The sequence below is a fragment of the Colius striatus genome, chromosome 3, assembly GCF_028858725.1.
Source record: "Colius striatus isolate bColStr4 chromosome 3, bColStr4.1.hap1, whole genome shotgun sequence".
NCBI classification, from domain to species: domain Eukaryota; kingdom Metazoa; phylum Chordata; class Aves; order Coliiformes; family Coliidae; genus Colius; species Colius striatus.
In genome coordinates this window covers 84,564,753-84,587,735 of record NC_084761.1, presented here as the reverse complement: position 1 = coordinate 84,587,735, position 22,983 = coordinate 84,564,753, and the positions used below count along the sequence as shown (strand labels likewise).

The following is a 22,983-nucleotide window of genomic DNA, read 5'->3' as shown; positions in this document are numbered from 1 at the left end:
CTGGATTCCCATTTCCTCCAGAATTCGGTGCTCCAAATGTGGTATCTGAGCAAACATAAGCTCTTGACCTCAAATCTATATTCTTCTCTGAGGTTCATCCACTAGGATAAGGAACACTGTGTAGAGGTTAAATACAAAACAAACCTGAAATTGGTACCTTCTGAGGTTTGGTTCTGACCAAGCTTTGAAACAAGATTGCTTTCAGTCAATTGGTTATTTCAGCACTTGACGTCACCCCCACATAAAACAAGGCAAATGGCCAATTAGCTAACTGGAAGTTTTCCAGTTCAAAATGGTGCCAAAACGAATGAAGATGGAGTATTAAAAAAAAAAAAAAATCAGCTGAACAGTCAGCTCTCTATGGGAAGCTGAAAATAGAAATCAGTTCATGGAACTCAGGAGCTTCACTATCTTCTATTTGGGGAAGATCAAACTTCGGCATTTGCAAGTTAAACATGGATCCCCAAGGCTTCTGGAGAGCACTTTATAAAAAGAGGTTTTATACAGGACCTGTGTATTTTGCAAATAGAACTGTAGCACATTAAATTCTAATCACATTCTATTCATAGCATCTGAAATCAGAGCATAACTTTGCTTCCCACAGATAATTATCTGGACTGCAGTTCTAATCTCATATGTATGCCATCACCCCTGTGCAAATACAGATAAATTTTGGCTTTTTCTTTTCAACAGCATTCAGCTATTTTGACATTCTAAGTGGTTATAGGTGGGTTTAAATAGCCTAAAAATCAGATTCTATGTTAAGCAGTAGTACTTGAACTGAGAAGGAAAAGAATACAACAGTAATCCGTTACCAATGTAACCTCTTTCTTGGGAAATAATGCTCATATTCCAGAAGGAAAAGTAGCTATTTGTAAATGTTATTTCTATAAAAGTCAAAGGTGCTTTAAATACATGTATCAGGCCTCTCATACAAACACTTAAGTTACATCAAAAATGAATGCAAGTATTCTAAATAGGAAAAATTCTCCTGTGGAAATTTTTCCACTATAAAATTGTTAATTATGTTAAGGAAAAGCAGTTTAGTCTTCTGTCAATAACAAAACATAAACAGGACAGTACAGTTCTAGTTAGTTATACCAAGCTTACTTTGAAAGGGCTGAAGATGACAAGTTATGGGAGACTTTGTTTTGCTTTCAGTCAGTTACAGCTGTTGGGCCAGCTCAAAGCAGCAATCCAAGCATGGCACAGATAACACAGCAACAAGGCTTCAGAGACATTTGCTCTCCCTGGTCAAATCTAAATCTTTGATCTCAGATCAACACCTTCTAAAAAGTATTCCCCCTACTTGTATGAAAAGGTCATGATCATCCTGAAACAAAGAAGACAAATCTTTTGTGAAAAAGCAACCACATTACTAACATCAAGTATATATAAAAAGGAAAAATACTACTTCAATTTAAGTTGCCATCATCATCAAAAAGCAAAAGAATAGCCAACTTTAAATCTTACTGCATTTTTCGGTATAAAACTATTATAAAAATATGGCTACCAGGTTCATTATCAAATGCATCTACCAGTGGTTACTCCAAGTAAATTTGCTCTGCATTTCAAAAGAAGCTGCCTGATCCAAAGGCCCTTAAGTTCCAGTGAAACTTGAACGGTGCTTTATGGAACATGTCTTTTCTGTCAATAGATGCCTAATGATACAGATAGATAACACCAACAAATTTTCAAATTACCCCAAAGAGCACACTTCATGTAATTTTTCTAGTGACCTTATATGTGTCAATTTTTTTTTTTAAATGAAGCCTCATATGTTTTCAGAACTTTTATGAACTTTCAAAGGAAAAAAGTACTCAGAGAGGAGATCATGAAATCATCACAGGTTCTGGCACTCACAGCAGCTGGCCATAAGGGAAAATACCTTCATGTTGCCGGTCATGAAAGAGACTGCATTTGACTCCTCCAAATTTTAAAACCACAGAAGATAAGAAGCTGCACAAGTCCAATAATGCTTCAAATACATGTTTTAAAATCATTGGTAATCTAACATATAGCCAGACACAGTGGCTATCCAACACACCACAGAGATTGACCCTAACAAGGAGCTGAACTGAGAATTCTTAGCTTGCAAAGCTGATGCTGAAATGACTTGTTACAATAGCTCCGAGCAGGCAGATTACTTCATCAGTGTGGATCTGTATAAAATCAGGGCCTGAACACACTTCTTCCCTTCATCTGGCCTCAGCTCCAGGAAAACACATGCTTCCCCCCACTAGCCCCAGCCCACTTCACATGTCAACAGATATTAAGCATATGTCACCTCACTTTTGGAAAGCATTGCATTATTTAACTTCATTAGTTTGTTGAATTGCTTTCAACCAGTTCTCACCTTGCAAAGAATTTTTAAGTGCATTAATATAGCACATGCTTAAACTCCACCATATGTGAATTGTGTGGACCAGCAGCTGGACATTACTTCGGAAGGAGACTGTAGATGGGCTGGTGGCTCGTCAACCTCCCCCTACACATCTCTCTCACTAAATTTGCTTCTGTCCCTCCAGCCTCCAGAGAGTCCTTGCTTTCCCTGCAGAACAGTGTCTACTCCCTCTCTCCATATTACTTAATCCTACAGAATTATCTCTGACCTTTCTGCTCAGTCTGGTGGAACTCAGGCCATGGCTATGGCAAAGGCATCCCTGAATCTTTGACTGCAGCTGCTGCAGCACTTCAAAGGCAGCTACCACAGCTATAAGGATTTAGATTGCAGCTGGAAACTGAAGGCTCAAGGTGGGGTCCCCAAGGCTGAGCAAAAAGAGCAAAGCTCATTTGTAAGGATTAAAAGGTGGACAGGTAATGGATCTAAATGGGGCAGGAAGGGCAGGGAAAGGCAGGGAGAGTGGAAGTTAGTATACAATACAGAAAATCTGAGGAGGTTAAGAAGGCCAGCAAAAGGAGGGGCTGGGTGCACAGAACACAAGGGATTCCTGGTTAGCATAAATAATATATATGTATGTTAGGGAGAAAGAATGAGAGCAGCTTGGAAATGTAAACAAAAATATCTTCAGAGGAGGTAGGGCTTTAACAGAAAATGGTGAAAAGATCAATGGGAATAAAACACTAAAGGATGTACAAGCCAAAGACAGCTAGAAAAAACAGGCATTGAGAACAAAAGACTGTGATCAGGCAGAGACATAAAACCAATGTGTAAAATAGCTTGGGCTGAGACATGTATCACAACCTTCATACTGCACGACTACCTCAAATGTAAAAGCACATGTAAAAGTTTTTTATTATTCAGGGTCATAATGGGCTTTGTGTATCATCCTATGAAAATGCATTTTCCTCTTAAAGGTAAGATTACAGGAGTCTTTAAGGGAAAAAACTTTTCATCTACGTCATAAAAACTGTTTGAGCAGAAGTTGTCACCTGGTGGTGGTGGAAGACAGTTCATCTTTCAGTTGCATTTAACTGAAAGGCAAAGCTATGCTGTGGGACACAACTCTGCTGTAACCCTAGAATAAATAATTTACTGCAAATTCACACCTACCTTACTGTAGAATAGTTTCTCAATATCTCAAGTTGTTTCTTAGATGTTCTCACATGTGAATGACAAAATATTGCAACACTAAGTCATTGTCATGTAGTTACAATCATAACTGTGTCAAGCTGCATGTTGAATGGTTTAAAAATTAAGATGGCTTTTCAATGAACTTGGATTATACCAAAATAGTAACAAATAACACATTTTTGCCACCTGTAATCTTTGTTTGAAAATGGTTAAAATAGGTTAACTATTTTATTAAACTACTAATAGGGCAATAGTTTCAATTACTAAGCTCTTACATGAATAGTTTAATGGTAACATTCACTTGAAGGATTTCATCATTTTCACTTGTGATATACAAGCTTCCTTCACTAAGCCTTGTTAATTTTCTAAATCTCCTTTCTGAGAAAAAACATTTTAGAGTTAAAAGTAGAAAAGATTTCTAGTTTGGAATCAAGTTGACGTATTTTTTTTCTCCTTAGTTTTCTATTGAGCTGTGCCAGCAGAGAACTGCATATCTAGAAGAGACTGCTAGAAAAGGAACAGAGAATAACTGTGATGATCACTGAGCAGACAGCTTTTTATTAGTTGCTTACTCTGAACTACAAAGAAAAGAGTACCAGGCCAAAAGTTATTCAGTTAGTTATTAAAATGACCAATTCTACTTTATCTATCAGCAGTTTCTGATGCGTGTTGAATATATCATTCAACATCTAAAGCCCAAACCGTTGACTGAGGTTCATCCATATTCATGAAGATATATGAGTGTATCTACTACTGCAAGAAGTAATCCTGATGTGGTAATAAAAACACACAAAACCACTAGTATTTTTCAGAGCATCCACGGAGACAACTTGAGACTTCAGGAAAGTTAACTATTTTTATATTACAGCTTTATTTCAAGCACTGTTTCTTATAGGATACAATTTATACCTTTTGACTATGAATATATATTAATGAAATAATTTCTAAACTATCCCTAGATAAAATATATCATGTGCTTAAAATTATTCCAGCAACAGCTTTTCCAAGTTACATTTTGCTGAATGTTAGTTCAGATCACAGGAGAAAAAAGGAGAGAAAAAATTTTAAAATACTTTGGCAAAACACCCTTCCATGGTCGTGTCTTTAAAAGCATTTTGAATGCAGGACTCCTTCACACATTTTTACTCCCATATCAGTCAAATAGATAGGAGATAGAAGGAAACATATAGACACAGTTATACCACTTTATTTAAATATAATTTAAAAGAATATAGATCTTAATTTTTCAAAGTGTGTGGTCTCATGTTTGAACTCTGGCCAGTGAAGAAACTGCTGCTTCTCAACATAAAATGTGTAACACGTTTTTGAAACCTCTAATTGCATTGTTGCAATGGTCACTGTTAAAACCAAGTTCCTGGTAATCCCAGAGCCAGTGTCAAGGTAGGAAGATGGTCAAAGGTATCAAAACAGAGAACAACAGCATCATCATTGAACTGCACACATTGAGCTTCTAGGAGGATTAACGGTTCTTGTCACAGGCTCCTGACTGTAGTTGACAATATCTGCCTTCACCACTCTCTGTCATAAAAGAAAACATAACAACAATCAGAAAATGGTCTTCACATTGGCAAAGCATTCAACAGATCTTTTAAGGGGAAAAAACAGGCAAAACAGGCACCATTTAGGAGTTTTTTCATTGCCTTACAGAAAGTCTTATCAGGTGCAAATTTTTGTTCTAAATACTAAGCTGAAGGAAGTGCCCTCACAGGTCTACACATCACAACTGAAAGATGACTTTTTTTGTAAAAGCAACAAATACAGTTTTTCTTCCACTGAAATTGTTTTGTATGGAAATAATAAATCAGTGTTTGTTTATAAAGACTATGGTATGCTTTCTTTAAAAATAACTGCCTAAATTGGATTTGGAGATGGTATCTAAATTTGTCTTTCCATCTTTACTTCAGGCACTTCATGGGAAAATATGGACAGAATTCAAAGGAAATTTCAAATACATATTTCAAGAAAGCTTTGATAGGTACACTGACCAAAGACTAAATTAACACAAAAAGAAAAATTAATTAAATTAACATAAAAAGCATACCGTAAATATTTATTTTCTAATACAGAGCCAACAGATATTACCCATTGTAATTACAAAGCCTTTGATAAGACTGTTAGTCTCTCCTATAAGAAATGAGATTCCAATTTTTGTGCCTAATCCCATCTAAGGCAGATATGTAACACTTTGAATATACAGCACTGAAGGACTTTCCTAATACAGCAACATGAAGCATTTCAGCTTCTATGAACTATCTGGTTATTAGAAACACTGAGTAGTTGCACATAGAGTTCCAAAATGAAGAGCATTACAAGTGCTTACAGACACAAAATCTATTTTTCCAATAAAACTTACTGTAACAGTTGTTACTTCATGTAAAAGCAATGCACCTTAAAAAACAATCCCACATTTTCCATCAATACCTGAACTACTGCATAGAGCAGACTTTGCTCTGGCAGTTGGAAGGGTTGTGATGTTGGTTATCTTCTTCAGGATATCTCACTAGTCCTGCCCTGACAACATGCTGTTAATCATGTATCAACATAATGGATAGAGGGCAAGGAGAAGAATGCAAAAAGAAGAGAGAAGAGAAGAGAAAAAAAATGGAGAGATCGATCAGTAGTTGAAAAGAATGAATGAGTGACATAAAAAGACTACGCAGAGACAAAACAAAAGTGCACTTCTTTACAGACCTTATGCTGATGCAAGAGCAATATGTCTAGCTGAAGGTGATCAGGGCTGCTTCTCAAGGTTATGCCCATTCAAAGCACCAAAGTGAAATATTCATACATGCAATCAAGGAAAGCGTATTAAGGTGAGAGAAGGGATAGAATAAAAATGAAGGCAATTCAGTGGAAGAAAAGATGACAGTGGCCTACTCCTTTAAGTCTAAACTAGTTAAATATTAGTCAGCTTCCAATCACCAATCGTAACAACAGCATTAGATGGACATGTATCTTTTCCATTACAGAATTACCACATAATAACTAAACATATAATCAAAAACAGTGACAATAATTAACAACCTCACATCTCAGTGCTGCAAGCTTTTGTTTTTCATTACTTCACATAAAAATGAAAGACTCTCATTTTTCCGCTTAAAGACAAACAAAGCCATTGAAAGTTTTCTCATTATTAATACAGTGTTCATGCAAAGTGGAGAAAAATTTATAGAACAATTTCAGCAAAGAAATAAAAGAGAAGTCAGATCTGCTATGAAATAATCTCTAAACCAGATTAATAATTCTTTCATAAATACTTCAATTTTTCCACAAGGTATTTTCAGGGTTAAAATGAATGGATAAATGAATAAAGGGTAATATTTTAAAGGAAGTAATAAACAAAATGAATTGTATGAATATATAAACAGTACAGGTTAAAGATTACCTCTGTAAATAAAACCTTTATGTCAAACAAGCAACAATAATTGAATTGGCTGGTAAGGGATCAGGATTTATTAGCTGCTGATATACTCTTCTTGTATTTAATTGATCAAATTCATATTATCTTATCTGTTGGACAACACTCATGATTTACTGGACTCCTGGCCTGATGTTATCAAGGCAAAGGCTGCCAAATCCCATGTACGGCGGTAGTAGGAGTTTTAGCATTAAACAGTGTTATCTGACCTCACAAGACCTAGTTTCTTCATACTAATCTTTTGACTAGAGGAGGAGGAAAGAAAAAAAAAAAAAGGCTTGCAATCAGTAGGCAATTAATTGTTCCTCAAAACATTGGTCTAAATCCTATCCTGTAAACACAGGCAGGTTACTGACCCACGCTTAGGTATGCTGTAGCATGAAACTGACTATCATAAATGACTTGGATTTTCTAAAGGAATTTCATCTAAATAACAGTTAAAAATATGACTGCAACATTTCTTTTATTAACTCCACAGTAATTAAAAACTGGGGCTTCTTCATATCAGCTCCTATGTCATGGTTCAAACCACTGTCAACAATGAGAAATAACTTTTCTTAGTGCAGGTGCTCTGAATTCCAGATCTGGCTTATCTGTCAAGCATTTACTGCATAAAGCTGGCACACACACCGTAGTTTGCTGAACTGGCATTTAGTTAAAGAGAAAACTACACATCACTTACAAAAATGCTGGCTTTTGCCAATGCCAGGGAACAAAGCTGTACCCCATGCAGTTTTTACACTACAGTTGAAAGTGAAAAATATAGAAAGAAAAACACTTGATTAGTAAAGGAGCTATTTCCTCAAATTTCACCAGGCCCTTGCAATTTAAAAGGGAGAGTATTTTGAGGACTGAAAATAAGCCAGAATCTGCAATTTTCTTATTTTGGAACTGTTCCACTTCAAAAACATGCTCTACTTTCCGGTCACGCATAAAGAGTAATCTAGTTCTTTGTTTCACCACAATTTTGTCCAAATAAAGGTTTGATCAACATTCATCTCAGCATGTTAACAGACAAGGTTTAGTAGCTCTAGCTGAGACAGTTCAGAAACTTACCACCCCCAAATGTCTGTCCTACTCCTCTGCTGGAGTTCACTGCTGCCAAAGGAGAGCTGTTGGAATGTAACATGTACTTGCACCTCATCCGCTTCAGCACAAAGTCTGGCAGCTTCACTTAAAACCAGCTTTCAGCAGTAGTTTAAGCTAAGCTGCTCAACTTCACCCTGATGTGGCCAAGGCACACAATCACCTTCCATTTTCTGATTCTGCTGTGGGAGTGATAAATTCCAGCAAAAGGGCAGTAACAAACATCATGGGTTGCATTAATACCTTAAACTGCTGCAGCTGTTTTCTAAAACAATGCATGGTAAATACTTCAATTTCTAAGGCTTGTTCTTGAAGCCAATTAACAGAAGTTGTGCTGTTAATCTGAAGGGTACCAAGAACCCCATTCACTTTTCACAAAAGCTTCTGCAGTTCTGTCCGTCATCAAAGCTCAAAAGTCATGAGTCAAGCCCTGCAAATTCATAGAAGTTAAAACAATGTCTTTGGGATTCCTATTACTGATTTCTAAGCCCCTGTGAGTCATTTCTAAGTTCTTCCTAGTGAGTGTGACAATTAAAATTTATTTTAAAACAGCAAATATGATCTTCAAACATGAAATCAAAAGCACTAGAAATAGTTTTTAAAGAGTATTCTCAATATTAGACAACCAGTAATAATGTAGAAATACATAATAAAACATAATTCACATAGAGCATTTCACATTGACATTTTATACATTTATATATTTTATACATTTATAGAGCATTGACATTTTATACAAAGTCAGTATTTCATCTTATAATTTATTACTATCTAGGCTGAATAAAGACTGCTGACGTTCTCTGACAAACGTAGTCAAGTCACAAGCATCTTGGTTTTCATAATGAGGAAATCTCACATTAAACAAATGTGGAAAATTCAAAGATATCTCCCAGTATGGTGATATCTTATTCTTATTCTTTCTTTAAAGATTCAATCCCAGTCAACACTTGCATACTTACTGATTAAGGATGAATCACATTATTGTATTGGTTTTATTCATTTGTTTATAGTATTTATCTAGCATCCATCTATCCATCCATTCATCCATCCATCCATCCACCATTCTACTTTTATAGTCCAATAGTCAGAGTATTAAATGCCTAAAAATGTGAAGGAGTACATTCACATATCTGTTTCACAATTTAGTGAATTCCTGTGCCTATTTTACACATGGAAAGAAAAAAAAAAAAAAAAGTAGTACAAACCACCACCACACTAAGGGACCTGTACCTGTCATAAAAAAGTCTGTGGTAAACCAGAAACCTAGTAATGGCAACATCATCTAACACCACCTCCATCCAGCCAGGAGACCAGCTCCATGCTTTTGGGAAACAGCATCTACACATTACTTCAATTAGGCTTTTCCACTGCAGACTAATAAATTTCTCTCAAGAAATGTCCTTCTATTCATCTCCCTGAGGATATGAAGGTTAAAGTTTTCCTTCTCTAGTTTTACATACAGACTTTGCCTTTTCTGTCTTAAGAAGTGATCAGAGTATTTGATTCCATGCAACAATGTACCTTAAGATAAAGCTAACAGACAGACACTCACTCCAATACAATTCCCATTGGTTTCTCAAAGACTTCAACTGGGGCAACTCCTACAGCCCACTCAAAGCACTCTCAAAGAAAGTAAATGTTTTACTGGTAACAAAGAACTATTGTTTGTTTGGAATGGATTGAAACTATAGTTGACTAGCAGAACCTTTGCACTACCTACCTTTTGCAAAGTCGGCCAGCTGCTTTCCAGCTCTGACTTTTTAGCTACATGTACAGTATAGCCCCACGCAGTGACTTCTGCTGTACCTGAATGGTGACAATGAAGTTTCTTTTCTGTCCAACTCAATTTACTAGCTTCATTTTTTCTTTTGTTGTTGTTTTTTGTTGTTCCTGTTTTTTTCAGGTTTTTCTTTTTTACTTTTATCACGATAGCTTGGATCCACATCAACAGTAACATGTGGGCCACTGAGTATTCTCTATATTAACTATACGTTATTGCTACTGCAATTTGTGTAAGATCAACTTTGATCTACATATTGCATATGCTATTGATCTGCTCAACAAAACTAAAAACTGTAGTTACAATAATAAGGTAGGAGGAAATCTACTTAAGGCTATACCAATTTGACATAGAAAGTTATATACTCTTGAGTCACAGCTATATAGAGGCTCTTCCTTCAAAAGCAACCTAAAAATAGACAATTTTCTGTGTAACTGCATTTATCATATTCTGTTTTAAGACATTTGCATACTTGTCTACAAGCCTTCATCTGTGTTGCCAGAACACAACACCACACAGCACAGAGGCATAAGACTGATGTTCCAGTGCTAGCTAAACAAAGAAAAATTAAAGAATTCTTTATGTGCTAAATTATTTATATGCAAATAATGATAGAGCTTAGAACAGTACATGGATGGTGTTTTAGTACTGAAAGGTCATTGAAAAGACACACTCAATATTTCTCTACCTATAAAGTATAGCTTTTCGAGGTTCCTTAGTTTTACTTGTTAGGTGTTTTAATCTCCTAACTTTCTTTGATAAAGCTAAGTGACTTTCAACTCTGGAAGATACAGTTGAGCAAGTACTCACATTTTAATATGTTAGTATAGTTACAGTTCAAGGAAAAACACCTTTTCCCAATTAATTCATAACGTCTTAAAGCAATGCTCTCATCAGAATCATTTTGCACACAGCAATTACTGAGCAGCATGAGCTTCAATAAAGCTCTGCTAGAGTTCAGAGCAGGACATGCAGCAGGGTTTTGCCACGTATTCACAATGAAATTGCCATATTCACATCCGTAACGCACTGCTAATCAATGTAGGAGGATGAGGGACAACCTTCTTGACAACCTTCCCATCTAGTGCTGGGAAACACTCTCCCCTCTCTGCAGCTCTTTCTTACTGTAGAGGAAATGGTAGAAAATCTCCAAGATAACACTCACAAAGCAAAGAACAAAGTACAAAATGCAAGGGTAGAGACTATGCAGCTCCTTTAGGGCAAGATTCTTTGGGAGTGTGCAATGAGAAAAATCATTGCAGACATCAAAGAGTTGTAATAGCTACCCAAGCATATGGTTCCACGGGACTGCCTGCTGTTGAGAATGGCTATACTGAACCAGAATAAGACTCATTTCTCACTTGCACATCAGTGTAAAATGGGAAATTGTGACCTTACAAAGTCAGTATTTCTTTCCTGTGGCAGACAGTCACTACTAAGGTCCTACAATTCACAGGTGCACAATGAAGACTAAAAGATGAGTTTAACCAAACATAGGATCTGACACAGTTAATTCCTGATTCTCTGATTGATAAATAATATTTTTTTTCCTGTATGATTAAAATCAAGATAGATTTAGAGCATTTCCACTCCCAGCTTTACTAATTTAAATGAGAGAAAGCATGTGTTCTAAAATGAAACTTGTTTCTAAACATGTAAAGAATTTTAAAAGAATAATTGTCATAATATCTGACATCAGAGTACAATATTTAATGTATACATGAGGGTATCTTCCATGCTACCTGTATACACATACATGCATACAGAGAGAGGTTTTAAATTCTAAACCACTTTTAAGAACTATTTTTAAATAAACAGATCCAAAACTTTTTCCTAAGTTTTTGAACATATACTTTCTTTTCTCAAGAAGTTTATCATGATGGATAAATAAGACTCCTTGTATTTTTTAAAAGCTGCTGTGAAAGTAAATAATTGTCTTCAGAACAACAGATGCAACTTGCTTTACAGGACAGTTATTAATTTGCAATGAGATTTTTATATTAAATAAAACACTAAGAAAAAAAAAATGTATTTGTGGAAAATTACCTGCGATTGTTCTAATTCTGCTTTGTTTAATTTGATGCCAAGTATGTCAGCAGCAACTCTCTGAAAACACAGGAAGACCTATGGAAAAAAATTAAATTGCATTTAAATGATTAAAAACAGACATCCTCAAGGTTCCTTCAAATATATCAAACCATTCTTGAACTGTAAACAATGAGATATACAAAATTATGACCTGTGCAAAAAAAGATCTCAAAATAACCTCATCTGGCACATTCAATTTTGTTTAAAAATTGTAGAAAATAACTCAACAATGGTACAAGGAATGAACAGTGTGCTGGATTGTTAAGCAACACTTCTACTCTGCCTCCAGAGACCTAAATTTAAACAAGCTTTTACACAAGCCACCTCTCAAATACCACTCTCAGTGCTATAAAATATGAATAAGGGTATTCACTAATGTTTAGCACAAAAATACATTACCAATGTATTGTGCAATAGAGATGTAGGTTTCTGAAACTGAGAAAAACCGGACTGTGCATTAGCATCAGCAAAATCTCTACTGCATACAGTTTAGAAATATTAGCAATATAAAAAACAAGTTATGATACAAAGCATTGTGAGTGTTACACTGAACAGAAGTACCTACGACACAAGTAAGATGATGCATGGCATGCAGCAGCCTGGCACAGTTAGACTTTGGACACAGTTAGACAGATAACATTGGGTAGCAATGCTATCTTAAATTACTCTGTTTAACTTCATCTCAATCTGTCCACCAATTCTACTGTTCAGGCAGCTGCATTTTAAATGAGATGAAAGAATCAACAGATGTTAAAGAGGAGCAGCTCAAGCTTACACTGCTGCTGAACACCATATTGTCAACCTACACATTACATTTTATCTATATTTTTATTTGACTAAGCTCACAAACTACTAACAAACATTACTTTTCCTCATGCAGCTGCCATCTCCAAAAGGTAAGACCTGTTAGTGCTTTTAGTAATTTTCAATGAAAATTAAAAATAAGACCATTTGCATGTTCTCTTCTTTTACACCTGAGACAGAAACCAGTAATGAATTAGTGGCACAACCAACAAATCACAGTAGCTTCCAAAATAATTTCTCTTTCTCTGAACCACTTAGTCTAGTACTGGTCTATTCTACTAGCACCCACACAGCAAGAAAGGAAATCCTGAACAGGCTTACCTTTTCCAGAGACCTACTTTAAGCCACACTGGGCTCTCAGGCATACTGAGCTAGATCATCTGTCATGAGGATGCTCCATGCACAAAACATCAGGCATGAGTTCGGTGCCTTAGTAATGCAATTTGATGGACAGTAAGACAGTTAGCTATACTACATCGCTCATGAAATGTTCTCTCCCCTGAAGATTTTTGGGCTTTCCTATGTACATAAAATTATCTTTTGCAAACCAGTCTGTTGTAAAGATCTGAAGTAAACAAAACAAATCACTTTATTTATCTTAACTGAGTATTTAAGTTCCCTCTAGTCTAGATCCACAGGAGCAATGGATGGACTCTTCTTAAATCACTGTCTAGGGTAAACCCTGTCTTCCCTGCACAACTACCCAAATATAGAAAGACTGTAAAAGGCCAGTGTGTAGTAACAGTGAAAGTGTTAACTCAAATCTACATTGAAACTAAAAATCAACAACTGTAAACTATACCTTGTACCTACTTTTGTTAGCAGATTTTTAAATAGAGATTTCTGGTTAATGCTTTCTAGGTATGTTTAGATTTACTTCTGTTTTTAAACAATAAGTTCAAAAAATGGATAATCAGTATATACAGCAAGATGCTGCTGTAATTCATGAATCAATTAAAAAGATGCAATAAAAGTTATTTCATAATTCAAAATGTTAAATATATCACCTTATAAAAAGAACTGCTTTTTCTTCCCAACACCAAATCCCAGAAAAAGGTTGTCTACATGAAAGAAATTCAATTTATCAGAGGCACACTTCATTGAGTGAAGCAGTATAACATTTTTTACTCTTTCTAGCATAAAATGCCTGAATTTTCATGCTTTAAGCAAAAAATTATGCCCAAGACTTAACACAAACTGTAAGAAGAATCAGGACTCACTGCATTGTTAGACCTTCCAGACAAACTATTATCTTACAAAATTAGGCAGTCCATTGCAGAAGTTTCATCAAAGAACTTGAAACAAGTGATTCCATTTGCAATATAGAATTGTACTGGCATATAATTGAACATGGTCTTACCATTAAATAACATCAAAATAAAGTAAACTATGTCATAGGTAACATTAAGGAGATAAATAAGGGACTGTTTTGTGGGAATGACAAAGTCATTAAGCATGTGACAGAAATCAATGAAAACAATACAATGGGATTTAACTTGACTGATACAGTCAACTGAAAAAGCAGCTTTTCTTCTCTACACTTTCAACTAAAACAAATAACCCAGTTAGCTCAGAGTCAAAAGACTGCTCAAAAACATGTTCTGCAAAGCATTACAAATACCAGAATGTTGAAATTTAAATGGACCTGAAGAGGAAGTGTCTCTCATGGCGCAGGACCCACATTAAAAACCTTGATTGCAACGGGGTCTTGTGATATTATCAACTGTTGAAAGTTTCTAGATTGACGGCCTATAGATGGGACTCCACCTGGAATGCAGGAATACATTTAACTACAGGCTGACAGCAAACAGATCCAGCTGGTGTCAGGTCTCATGCTGCTATAGAAACTAGACCATTTCCACATTAGAATCTATACCTCAAATTGCAAATCAGTTGAGAAGCCTCCATAATTAATAAAGAATATATGCACTCATACAAAGATCTATTTATCATGCAACTAGGTAGGCAAGAAGGATCTGCAGCTGCTAAAGTTTTGATATATCAAGTATAATAGAAGTGCTCACCTTTAAAAAAAATTAAAAGGGAAAAAGAAAGACATCTACAAGGATTTTATGTTTCTTACTTACAGAATCTCCTGTCTTGGCTGACACGAAATGGCTACTGAAATTGTTCTCCTGACAAAATTGTTGGTGCTTGTCAACTTTCACTGTGCGCATATGCTCCAAGTCAACTAAAAAAAGAAAGAAAAAATACTACAGTGATGCTCATTTAGTTATCTGTCTCCAAAATTATTCACTGGAAACACTTCAGTAATCTTTTCCTTGATAAATAAATGCAAGTTTCTTTCTTTCTATAATTATTTGCCAAAATAAACATAATTAATTGTCTCCAATTAATTTTATTTGCAAAACTGAAATGAAACTATATGGTCAAATGCTATAAATTCTTATTTGAAATAAAAGACTAAATTTATTTCTGGACACACACAAACAATTTGTAGTAACTTTACTGCTAACTACATACAAAAACCTGAGACAGAGATAAACTTTGCACATTCTGTTCGCAAGCATGATAAATATTGGAGATTCCAGTGTAATCTAAAGACTTATACAAAACAGAGCTCACCAAGCACATCTGAATCTACATATATTTTCCTAAGTAAAAAATGTAATTGAGCTATAAAGAACTTTATTGCAGAACAAGGTAGTGCAAAAACATTCACTATAATAAAAAAATGAACAGAGTAAGATCACCAATCCTTAGTCATTTGTATATGAAACTTTTAATTCCACAAAGATATGGTTCAGAAAGCTAAAAACAGTAAAGTATACTTCAAGAGTCACATGTATTTTCATTTTTATCATTTTACAACCATTGGAAGCAGAGTAAAGCTTCAAATAGTAATTTATGCTGAAAAACACCAGTTGGTTCCAAAACATCATGGAACCCAATTCTTGCACAGGTTTTATTGTGTACATTCCAGTTTCTCCAAATCTAAGGTAACTGGAAACTATATTGAACAGTTTCTCTTTTTATTGCACTACAGTTCCTATAAGGGTGTTGACTCAATGCCGTCAAATTATAAGGCAAATATATTCAGAAGGATTTAAGGACAACCAAGCTCTTTGAGTCAATACAGGAAAAAAAAACTTAAACTGATTTCCTGAGGAAGGGACCCAACTGACTTGTAAAAACTTGTAAATTTGCAAATCTAGTAAGCCTGCATAATAGTGTCATTTGATTATCAGCTGAAAAAATGCTCGACTACTACATAAAAGGTTTTATTTTAAAATGATATTGGAGGTCTTTAATTTCTAGGCTCTGGAGATTTTCTCTTGGAGATTTTTAGTCTAACGGGGGATTCCTACATCCCATTTATACTGCTTACCTTGGTTAATGTGGAGTTTTTGCCACATATTACTGTTTCTTGCACATCAGTAAGGCCTTGTTTATAAGAACAGGCCTAAAATCATCCAGTTACCACAGGCATTAATCTGTGAAAGACTAAAATACTAAGCTATTAACACTAACATTGGTAGTACAGTTTTTCATAATACTGAAGGTAGAATATATAGCTTCATAATAAATAGAAAGAACAAATCTATTTTTTAAGATAAAACCCAAAGTCAGCAACAATTTTGTTAAAAAGTCATGTAGTCTACATAACAGCTACCTAACTTTTTCCTCTGAAAAATAAGGACCAGAGAGATCTTTTAAGAATAAAACATAGCATACTGCTTAAACCATATCATTACTATTATTTTTACTCTTCACATATTAGCTTTAAGTGCAGCTTGAAAAACACAATGTGAGATTACTCTTTAGGGGAAAATAAATATCTATTTTCTTTATTTTTCTTTGATGAGCTCTTAAAGGAACCTTAACCTCAACTCCAAATTTGCCTAACTGTGTTTCTTTGACTACACCTCAACTCCAAAAACCTACACATGATTACAATAACAATAAACAAACAGACAGTATATACACTGTATTCTCTAACTTATCATGATATGCTTTTGCAAGTCCATAAAACAAGCTTACAGGTTACAGTCTCTCAAATTCTCTTCCCCAGGAAAGAAAGAATAGGGAGTGGAAAAACACATTAGCATGCTAAAAGGTTTATGAATTTTCAGGAAAAGTGACACTGGAAATCATATCCTCAAATGCCTCCTTATTTTCTCTTTGAAGAAACATCAAGAATAATATGTGGTCAGTTGAGCATATACTTAACTACATTAGAAAAATTAAAAGCACATAAGATCCTAGAATCTAATATACTGGCAAGCAAAAAATCAAGGTGAAACCATGCTTATGAATTTTGTATAATTCTGAGACCCTCTCCCCACTTACAAGTATTTCACCTTGTACCTTCTGAGTTATGGGCAGTCTGCCGTGAACTGTAAGGTTACTGTTACGCTAGATAACTGCTAGGTAACTGTCCATGTGCACACTCTCAGCCCACAGTAAATGCAAAGCAATTCACATTACATTAGCTCTCAATGAAAGAGGGCACAGTTTTAGTACGAGAAAAGGGTTTCCAGCTAATAAATTTTTAACCATACAAACTTGCAGTTTGCAGTCAATGAAAGAGGACTAAGCTAATTCAAATTACTTTCATTGCCACAGGCTAAGGGCACAATCATAGACAGTTACTGAAGATCAGCTAAAATACGTGAATAGGTGCCCTCAAGTCCTTTTTTTTTTTTTTAAACATCTGACATTGGTCAACTCAACAGGCAGAATTCTCAGCACACCAGGAGATAAGTCTTGTCCAGCTTTTATTTAGACACCACAGTAAAAGGACTTTAAGGAGGGCTTTGGGGGAGAAAAATTATTTTCTAAAAGGGTGTTTATAAGGAATGAAAGGACTTTTTAGAAAGAAAACTAACAGCTGGCCAATGTGGGCTCATATGATGAGCTAATTAATATCAGAAATAGATATCGGGGATGAAGGATGATACTAGAATGCACTTAGGCCATTAAAAGTGTAAAGGTAAAGACAAGTTTTAGATAGAATGAGAATCACATACATAGAGTTTGATTTCACAAATCAGGAAAACAATCTTGCAGAAAGTGCTAAATGACTAGATAACATTGCATTGGCCACAAAAAAGGAATTACTGAAATTAAGTTGCATAAAAAGAACATTTTAATTATGGTAATGGTTATGATAGGCCATATGTAACAAAGGTCTCGATGAAAGAATCTGCAAGATTTGAATGCATACCAAACCTTAACATATAGAGAGACCCAAAGTGGACATACTAGATGGTACAATCATCCTCCTCATCTGAAAGTGAATGAGAAAAAACACAACAGCAGGGGAAAATTAATAGCTTCATTTTACAAAGTAAAATATAAACTGATGGCTAGAAATTCCCAATGGGTTGTCTAAGGGAGATATAGGGATTTTAGTTTGAAAAAAGAAAGGAGATATAACTAGTTGCAAACAATGAATCTCTGTAGCACACACATGAGAAACCAACACTTTGGGTTGTTTGGATACAAAGTCTATCTGCATTAATAAATTATGTTTTCTGATCATGAAAAGTTAAAGCAACTCCCAGATGTGTAAATTTTACAGAATGCAGTGAGAGTATTTCTTTGATCTATAATTTCTAAAATTCTAAATGTCTCAAAAATGGGTACAACAGGCAGATATGGCAATTAAAGTATGTTAGTAAAGAAACAGTTAAAAGGTCAAAGGAGTACATTGCTAATCCATGACTATACAGGAACCACTTAGAATATTTGCATTTAACAGAATACTTAACCACATGAAAACTGAAACCAGGAGAAGTAGAGGAACATAAGGAGCAATAGAGAGAAAGAATATTAGGTCACTGTATTGTTTCCTTGATTAGCCTGGTGATGACAGAAAATAGGGCTCATCAGCCTTCAAAGTAATTTTGAAATCGTTTCCTAAGAAAAGGCATCCATAATATGGGCTGCTACAGTTTCCTCATTTTTATGCCTGAAATACACATTAAAAATTTCATGCAACAACTACAAAAAACACATTGTTGCCAGATAGTCTCCAAAAATTATCCCCATTGCCTGACTTTTCCTCTCCTGCAACTCTGCTTCTAACAGGTCAAGATCCCAACTTTTTGTTTCTCTGGAATAAAACTAAGCATTCTCCTTGAAGCTTGTCCAGTACGAAGAGTCATTTCCGTTAAAAGTAGCAAGATGAACTGCTTCATAACTAACAGATCTATACACATTTGTATGTACAGCTATCCCATAAGGATACTAGCACAACAAAAATAGACCAGGAACTTCAGGGATTCAGACATGACTTCCATCAAGCCAGATAGATTCAAGTGAAAATCCTCTCTCAAAGATGAAACTGGCATACATCAGTGTCTGCTGTGGCAAGAGTAGGTAAGGCTTACTAAAATACTAGCTTCTCATTAACTCAGTTTTGATTTGTAGGTGAAAGTACACAGAGACCTAGCAAGCTGAAAAAAAAAAAAAAAGAAAATAATCCATGAGAGAAGTATTAGTCTCCTAAAGAAATCCCAAGGATATTCCCTTTAAGGTATTCCTGAAGATCAGAAGAAAAACATGTGAGAACACTGCAGAAGTTAGCTAAGGAAAAAGATGCAAACCTGGAACAGGCTGCCCAGGTAGGGTGTGGAGTCTCCTTCTCTGGAGGTCTTCAAGACCCACCTGGACATGTTCCTATGTGACCTGATCTAGGTGAACCTGCTTCTGCAGGGGATTTGGACTAGATGATCTCTAAAGGTCCCTTCCAACCCCTACCATTCTATGATTCTATGGTCACCACTGTGGAGAGTAAGCGACATTTTAAAGAAGACAGGGAGAAAACAGTTGTTGTCAGTTAAAACCAAAGAGATTAGATTAGATCACATCTTCAGATGATTTATACAAACATTTTTATTATCCTTGGAATTGCTGCTACACATCACTTATTTGCAGTGAAAAAAAAGACAGACACTGCTAATTCAAAATGGAAGAGGAAATAGTATTTTAAATTACTGTCTTCAAGGTGAGACATCAAATGACAGAAAAATTTTGAGCAAACACCTGAGAGTATAAATAGTTATTCAACACGAAATCTTTATATAACTTTACTTGAGAAACTCAGAGTAAGTCACTGAAATTTTAAGTTTATTTGGTAGTAGTAAAGGAACAGAAAAACACTGGAAAGAGCTACGTAAAACAAATAGGTGCTTTACAATCTACCCACATGCAGCCATCCAACAGAAATACAGTCTTGATTAAATAATTCTTATACTTACAACTTGACAATCTGTAATTACTAAAGGTAAATAATGCCAAATTTGTTTCTTTGACATTATTTAGATAAATATCATTGTATAAGATAATAAAAGGCCTGCAACAAGCCACGTAGGGAAAAATGATCAGTTCTGTTCCATTACATCTTATGTATGTGGAAAACCAATAGTCAAAGCAGCTTAAATACTACTTTAGCTCACCTGCTTCAGCGAAATGAGCTACATTAGCTCATCAGAGTTTGGTACAAGGAATAAAGCTGTATTGTCTTAAAATTAAGGCAATAATAAAATATGTAACATTTTACCAGAATAATACAACCGGTAAAAATAGGAAGACAGTAAATATTTTAACATATGTTTCACTAGTTAGAAGAACGATTCATGCTCTTTGTTTATAATCTTTCAAAATGTCAAAAATTTAATAATAGTAGATTTTAATTTAAATATTGTCACACAAGCAAGTAACTGCATATCCTCTAAAAAGACAACAGAAAACCATTTACACAGAACGTAAAGACTGCTGCTCATGCTATTTAGCCCCCATTTCCCTCAGAACTGTCAATCTCTTCTTTCATAACATCACTGGAGAAGAACTCCACGTAAAACTTCAGGGTTTTTTTAAGTCAGAAAATATCCCTTTTGCATGAATCTTCCTTTCAGATAATTCTGGAAGAAACACAAATACATAACTTGTACAGGTACTTCTAAGCAGCGGAAAAAATAGTAACAGTACTTACTCAGAATGGCATAAACAGCTTGAGTGGCATGCATAATGCATGTTAAGCAAGTCTGACTGTTTAAAGGTTTGTTGACATTTCTCTTAGATCATGAAACTACACTTGCAAACTATAAGGCGCTATATAGTCATTTTGAATTATTATACCAGTGATAACCAAACTAACCACTTTCTAAACCAAATGTATGAAGACGAACATGAAAGCAACAGTTGAGAGAATTTGTAGAGGGACACTTCTCTGCCCCAATCTGACTGTCTTTCACTTTCAACACTTGCAATTGTAATAACTGCGAGGGAGCCTCTTACAAAGGCGCAGTTCTCCTGTTTAAGCCAAACTTTTTTTTTTACTGATAATTATGTGTTCTCCATTAAAACTGGTATTAACACATGAATGAAATTAATTTACAACTATCTAGCTTTCTAGTTATCATGTACATTTTGACTATTTCATATTTTAACATAATTCAGGTTACTTTTAAAGTTATGAGTAAACATCTGTATTAATCTATGGTACCACAGAAAATATATTCTTTTATAGTATGCTGTGAAAAATGAAATATAAATCCTTCTGCAAAGTATTTGCAGCTGTTCACACATGGTATACAATTACATAATGTTTAAATAATGAGCTATCACGATTAGCCCACACAGACATGACAAGTAAAACGCTTTAATAATTTATTAATTTGATTTACATGTGCTTAAAATTATGTACATATTTTTGCTTCTGAAAATACTCCAGGGTCACAAAAACAGGGAGCTGTATATGAGAATCTCTTTTTCTTCTTATTTTTTTGTATCATTTCAGAGTGATTTCTTAAGAACAAACCTAGCCTGAGCACTTATAAATGTAACAGACTGCAGACGACAATACTGTTATACAGTATTATCCTCAGGCGGGACACACTGCTCAACAACTGCTGTTTAGTTTCAGAGCAGGAAGGTTCTGCTTCTCTCACACATAAGCAAAAGTGCATGGCAAAGGGAATAAAAGAAGGGTTTCTGTAAGACATACCAAATATCCACTATTCTAAAGAATAAAAGAAATCATGATGAACACTGGAGGTAGCATTCTGGACAACAGGATTTACTGCTCAGTTTATCAGACCTCTGCCCCATAAAATCTGAGTAGAACATAGCTTAGCAGGTCCCACCACTTTGGCCAGAAGGAACACCTCTCAGGCCTCTTCTGCCATAAGCACTGTTACTCAGTTTTAACTCTAATTCTGCCATCACTCCAAACAGAAGAAAAAAAAACCAAAAAAATCACCACTACAAAAAAAACCTCCCTAACTTCTTATTGTACAACTTACTAGTAACCTACTTGTTTTCCCACTAAAAGATAAGGCTATTTCATTATGGGTTAGTGGTTTAAAAATATTTAATGGGTTACTCAGAACTTCAAGCAAGTCCCATTTCATTTTCTAATTAGACAATAAGGTTCTGTGTAAATTTTAAAAATCACGTGATATAACAAATATATTACTTAATATTTACTATCTGACATGAGTAACTAAAATTATGCAGAAATAATAATTTGATAACAAATTGTACTGAGCCTGCAGTTCTACCAGACTTTGTGTATTATCCAATTCTACATTTTTTTACTTTTACTTTTACTTTTAAATTACTATTGCACATACTTCTTGAACATTTAGACCTTAATGCCAGAGTACAAACTGTAACTTTTTAACTTGAATTTTTATTAATACTTTCAATCTTTTTCTCACACTAGAATTGTATAACTGCCAAGAAAAGAAAACTATTTCATGGAAGTCCTGAAAACTACACCACTATTCTGATTTAAGGAAGCTCAAAACGATATAGTTCCAGTACAGATTTTCTCAGTAATTTTTTAGGTTATCAAGAAAACATCTAGAGTGTTGATCTGGTTATACTCATGTCAGACAAACTACATGTCACATTAACTACCTCCAGGAAGTTATTCTAAACACAAAATAAACTGTTTATGCCCCTTCTCAGATAGATAGCATGACAGAGTGTTATTAGTTGAAGACAGATGAAATACATTAATTTGACTGCAAGCATGTGTTTACTTTCTCACTGTCATGTACACTCTACTGCTGATGCTTCTCTATGAGGACATAGTAACAAATCAAATGTTGTATTAGAAGACTTGCTAAGGCAGAATAATAATAGCTGGTGCTGTACTTTAATACTTTAAAAACTATACTTAATGATTCCAGCTACAACAGGAAATTACTGGTTTCAGACAGAAAAAAAATGACAGTTTAAAAACTCTTGCAATTTACACAAAACTTTGTAACACTT

The 22,983-nt window shown here is 34.9% G+C and overlaps 1 protein-coding gene across 1 annotated transcript in view; it reads right to left on the bottom strand.

Annotated features, from left to right (window-relative positions):
- Positions 1 to 4,171: 4,171 nt before the first annotated feature.
- The window catches only part of RAB28 (RAB28, member RAS oncogene family), a 66,996-nt gene continuing 48,184 nt past the window's right edge, over positions 4,172 to 22,983 (bottom strand). Inside the window, exons 5-7 of the mRNA XM_061993342.1 lie at positions 14,820 to 14,923; positions 11,887 to 11,964; positions 4,172 to 5,074 (exon numbers count right to left, since the gene is read on the bottom strand). Coding sequence (XP_061849326.1) covers positions 4,982 to 5,074; positions 11,887 to 11,964; positions 14,820 to 14,923 — 275 coding nt within the window. The 3' untranslated portion in view covers positions 4,172 to 4,981. The remainder of the gene's footprint in view (positions 5,075 to 11,886; positions 11,965 to 14,819; positions 14,924 to 22,983) is intronic.